The sequence below is a fragment of the Mus pahari genome, chromosome 3 (assembly GCF_900095145.1).
Source record: "Mus pahari chromosome 3, PAHARI_EIJ_v1.1, whole genome shotgun sequence".
Classification (NCBI taxonomy): Eukaryota; Metazoa; Chordata; class Mammalia; order Rodentia; family Muridae; genus Mus; species Mus pahari.
The window spans coordinates 110902780-110908491 of NC_034592.1; the positions used below are offsets into that span (position 1 = coordinate 110902780).

The 5712-nt window shown below is 48.0% G+C and overlaps 1 protein-coding gene across 1 annotated transcript in view; it reads right to left on the minus strand.

Annotated features, from left to right (window-relative positions):
* Mall (mal, T cell differentiation protein like) overlaps positions 1-2699 on the minus strand; it is a 28451-nt gene extending 25752 nt beyond the window's left edge. Inside the window, exon 1 of the mRNA XM_021195128.1 lies at positions 2529-2699. Coding sequence (XP_021050787.1) covers positions 2529-2639 — 111 coding nt within the window. The 5' untranslated portion in view covers positions 2640-2699. The remainder of the gene's footprint in view (positions 1-2528) is intronic.
* Positions 2700-5712: the final 3013 nt, after the last annotated feature.

Here is a 5712-nt window from a genome sequence, read left to right on the forward strand (position 1 = left end):
GCGTCCTTCCCGAGACTGGAGCGAGGGGCTCCCTTCGGGGGTCTTTCACATACACACACACTCACACACACACACTCACATAATACACACGCTCACACACACTCAGATACAGACATACACACACATATACACACACATGCATACACATACACACACATACTCACATAATACACACACTCAGATATATACATACATACACACACTCACACACATGCACACACATACACACACATACACTCACATAATACACTCAAATACAGACACATACACTCACACACACATACACTCACGTAATACACTCAGACACATACACATGCACACATATACACACACATTCACACACACATACACACACTCAGATACAGATATACACACCCACACATACACACACATGTACATACAGACACATACACTCACATACACATGCACACACATATTCATACAGACACACACTCACATACACACACACTCAGATGCAGACACACACACATACACACATATACATGCATACATACTCACATACACAGTCATACACACTCACACACATGCACACACATTCACACACATACACACATACACATGCATACATACTCACATACACAGTCATACACACTCACACACATGCACACACATTCACACACATACACATATACTCATACATATACACATGCTCACACACACACACTCAGATACAGACACATGTTCACACACAAACTCAAACATGCACACAGACCCCCTCACATGCACATGCACACACATACACACAGAGATGATGCATGTGCTCTGTCTGTGAACACAGTTTTGCATTTTCTAAGTTTTCATCAATTAATGAAGATGACTTCCAAATGAAAACTAGCATTACAGCGAGCAAGCATAGGACAGGGCTAACTGCAACAAGGGTCCGTCACAGCCGGCCAGTGCTTTCTCCAGAATACCAAGACTGAGGCAGAGTCCCGACTGAAGGGGGAAGGACAGCCAACACAATCAGTTTTGACCTGGCTCCTAGGCTAGGGAAAGGATATTAGTGGGGAAATGAGCAAATAGAACAACAATGGTCGATGGCAGAGTGCTAATGTTAACTTCCTGGTTTGGAGAGACCTGTGGGGTTCAGCCTGAGGAGCAGACTTCCTATGCTTGCCACTATGGCTTTAGGAGAAATCTAAAACTGTTTAAAAATAAGTCAAGAAAATCAAATCAGTGGCAAAGATCTCATCCCCTCAAAGTCCCAGGACACCATGAAAGTACTTTTCCAGGACTCCAACTGCAGGAGGACAGGTGGGGACGCCTGTCAGCACCTCTAGTGACAACTCTCTACCTGGCTGTTTTCCTGCCTCAGGCATCCAGCCTTCTTCCAGTGAGTGGCAGGCCTGGACCCCTCCCTCCTCTGACCAGGACATTGCTGAATTCTAACTGTTCAGAAAAACTGCTCCCAAACCTCTCTCCAGCCAGAGAGCCCTGGGAGGTAGCCACTCCTCTGATGATGATTTGCGTGACTGGCAAGCATTTTGCTCAACAGAATGTGGCAGAGCCATCCTGTCACCCATGCGGCTGTTCCAAAGTGAGGCCCACACCCAGGGCCTGGCACACAGAGCTCAGGACCTGCTCAGCCTGGCAGGATGCCCAGGATGTTTGTGGGGGACTGGTGCTGGAAGAAACCTGCTTCTCAGGTGGAGTCTCTATCAAGGCCACCCACCTGTGGGACCCAGGACCCAGCCGATGGACAAGAATGGCTGTTGTCTAACCAATTTGCCTAAAGGTCACTCAATGGGATCTAACCTTCCAGGAAGACCAGAAGGGAAAGGGTTAGCCACACCCATTTTATGTAATGCGCGTCCTACTCCAAGTCTTCCTCCCAGCCCAGAGGCAGCATGGTCAAATTCAGGGCTAGGAAGAGAATTTCACCCACAAACTAGATATTACGGGAGGCTTGGTGGGGAGTTGGGGAGGTGGATGATAGCAGGAACCAGCTGAGGGAACCTGTTTTCTACTGAATGCACTGCTGAGTGCTGGCAGGGATCAGCGCCTAGTTCTGTTCTGTGGTGTCCCAGAGTCGGGTAGCAACAAGTTTTCCAGAGTCACCTGGGCGGTTCAGATTGTTTTATGGATGATGCTGTCGTCATGAGCTCCCTTTGGCAGGGAACACACATAAATCAAAGTTCAAAGTCAGCTGATGTGATCTGAGAAAATACTGGGAGACCTTCTTTCAGAAGGCCCTTTAGAGAGACCCCTAGTTCTTTGAACTTTAGTAACGTACAAACAACTAGGGGGAAAGAAACCAGGCAATAGAATTTTCTTAAAGGTCTGGATAGTCTAGAAGGTGGCTGGACCCCTCCAACAAGCAAGTTGTCTGGGGATAGCTCCTCATCCTTTGGGAAAGAAGAAAATTCGCTCTAGAGGAACCCAGCCTGGGAAACCCACAGGGAAAGTGGGAGCCTGTAGTTAGCTGCCTGTTTCCGATCCCTATTAGAGGCCAGGTTCCCTGCCGGTTCTGCCCCTCCTTCCCCGCAGGTGGGGGCAGCCACACTCACCACCTCCGGTAGGAAGAAGGCGAAGGGGATGGTGAGGAACAAGGCGGCGACCCCCGAGGGCACGTCAGGCGGGGCGTAGCTGGTGGCCGGTGGTGTGTCCCGGGAGGCCATGCTGTCACCTCTGCTGGAGTCTTTACTCCGCGGCACTCGCCCGCGCCCGCAGCTGTTCAAGAATCACCTCCCGCCCGACAGACACACCCATCGATCGGAGGGACGTCGCCTGGGAGGGGAAAAGGAAGGTTCCAGTGGAGCTGGCCCTTCTTTGGACTATGCTAGGCAGGAGAGGGGACAGGACCAGCCTCGCAGAGGGTCTCTCTAGACTTTCCCTGCTAAGGAACTTTTGAATGCTTGGAGCAAAGGACTCTAGAAGAGATGAGTGACATTGTGTGAAAGGAACAGCTTTGTATGTATGCTGCGGGTGATCTCTATGCTCAGAGTGCAAGCAAGGGCTCTTTTGCTAAGATAAAGATTGTTTATTGAGGACCTACTGTGTGGTTAGCCACCTTCAGACACCTCTGAAGCTCAGATAGACCACCACCACGTGGCTTTGTTGTACCTTTCCAGTTAAGGTCCCAGAGCAGTCAAGGCAGCACCTGCTTTTGTCCTCAGATTCTAACTGAAGGATTGGAGCGGCCTGGTGTTCACCTCCCCTCCTCAGGTACTCTGAATCCCTCTTGGGTCTCCTCCTGCTGTTTCTAGTCCAGCTAGGACACAGGGTTGGGGCCAGGCAGTTCCTTCCTGTGTAGAGCCTGGGGCTGGCTGCTTGGCTGTGCTTCCAGGCCCAAAGCTCTTCCTTTCACACACCCGCAAGTCAGGTCTGGAGACTGGGCCACTTTCTTCTTTAACAACCCACTGACCTTGTTTTTTTTCCACTGCCCTGAGGGAAGGCCTGGCGCCCCAGAGTCTTCTTCCTCTCCTCTTTGGCTCCAACAGGCCAGTTGAAAAGCCTCCTCAGGAGTAGGAGAGGAGGCATGGAAGAGTTGTCCCAAGGACTGGGGGAGGTCCTGCACAAGAGCCCTCCCTGTGTCTTGTTCCTTAGCAACAGCAGGGAATTCCAGAGTCTGTCCTGGGCAAGGTAGGAACAGCAGCCAGTGAGCTCTGCCTGGTCTCCAGCAGGCCGCAGAGTTTGGATGCATGAAGCTTAAAGCCAAGGCATTGCGGGTTAAGGCAGAGGTCTCCCCAGCAAGCTTCGAGACAGCCTACCCTCAACCTTTTCCAAGTCCTAGAGCGCATAGCTCACAAGCTTAGGCCCCCACACTGCCGACAGGATGGATCCAAAGCCAGTACCTTCTCTGAATGTCACACACAAGTGCTATGTCTCTCTTTGGTACTGTGGCCCCCTTTGATGTGACCATAATCTACATGGGGCATCAGGGAACATAGGGCAGGGGTAAGAGGTACACACAGGTTCCAGGGACTGAACTCAGGCCATCAGGCTTGGGGGACAGTGCCTTTACCTGATACGCCATCTCACTGGCCTGGAAAGTATTCATTCTGAGTAGACTGTGAAGTTAACCATGCACATTGTACTTCCTAGAGCAACTTCTAAGCAAATTCTAGTGACACGGAGACACAGATCATCATTGGTGCTCTCTTTGGATGCTAGCCTCACTCCTGATTCACTGAGAGGTCCTGTCTCAAGGGATTATGTCAGAGCATGATAGAGTACACATCTGTATATACACAATTTCACATACTGTGAATTCACAGTATGCTGCGCTCACACATGCAACTTCCAGCAAAAAAAAAAAAAAAAATTTCTACCAGTCAGGAGCTTGGGGTAGTCGAAATGAAGGAATAGTAATGTGGATGATAAATATGTGGGCAAATTATTACCATGGTTGAGAGCAAAAACCATAGTGCTATTGGGTAATATTTTTAGTTTATGTGTATCTAATACAAGGACCACTATACGGGGCAAGAGAGAAATAAAGAGGCCCTATAAAAATAAGGTTTCTGTAGTCTATCTGAAGTGGAATTTTTTTTACATATTTTAATTTCACCTACTGTTAGTGTGTGTGTATGTGTGTGTGTGTGTGTGTGTACATGAAGATTTGCCATTTTAGAGTAGTTTATCTCTCTAAAATTTACCTCAGTTCTTGTTTGTACCATCCGTCTCCCGGTTGGAATGGTTTGTCTTCTATTGGTTGCAAATACATTGATTTTTCCCTCACTTCTTGGAGCATGGCTATGGTAGTCATTTTAATGCCTTAGTTCTAATAACTATGTTGTCTTAGACTTGTCAGCTCTTGGTTTTTCTTTTTGTCTTTTCCTCTTACAGACGTTGATATTTTCTCCAGTCTTCAAAGATCAAGTGATTTTGGCTCGTCTCATGGACATCAGGAGTCTTGTGTTATGGGATTTGCATCTTGTTCAAATCCTGTCTTGAGTACTGATGGGTTTTATCAGCCTGTGAGCTTTCTGTCTCCTTTGGGCTGTGGCTTCAATGTTGGATCAGTTTCGAAGGTTTTGTGGTACTGTGCTAACTTTGAACCCAAGGCCAAGCCTTGGACACTCTATGTGGTCAGCTTTGGGGTGAGCTCGGGTCATATGGACTATTTTATGGGGCGATTTTCTTGGGCTCTCTCCATGCTGTGATTGCTCTAACACCTTCTGGGGTGGGGCTGGGGCAGGAAAGGTGCACAAGGGTTTGGGGGATAATATGTTGATGTAAAAAATAATACATCTCTCACCTCAAAAGGAGTAAGAGATAGCTTGTTCTGGAGCCAGATTTGAGTGCCCATGGCCTGGAAAACACAGAGTTAGGTATCCCAGGATGTGTATCTCACAGTCTTATAGCTGCAGAACATAGAAAGTCATAAATCAAAGTAATTTTAAAGTATTTGGTGGAAACATCAGAGAAGCAAACCTCTCCTATAGGCCTCAGAAGCTGTCTGATGCTGTTCTTAGCTTTTGAGCTGGTAGAAGCCAGTGGTCTGCTAAGCTAATAAATCCCCAAAGGTTTTTATCTATTAATTACAGGATGTTAGGTCTGACACAGAAGTGGGCAAGGAAATAGCTGTTTAGAGGGTTAAGGTTAAGAGACAGGATAAGACGTAATTGGGCTCTGGGTCTGCATCACTCCGTCCTCTACACACCACTGCAGTCCCAACCAGTCAACCCGTGTTTGCACTCATGGTTTCTTTCCAGGAGTTCTTCATAGCAATGATCACCATCGACAGGA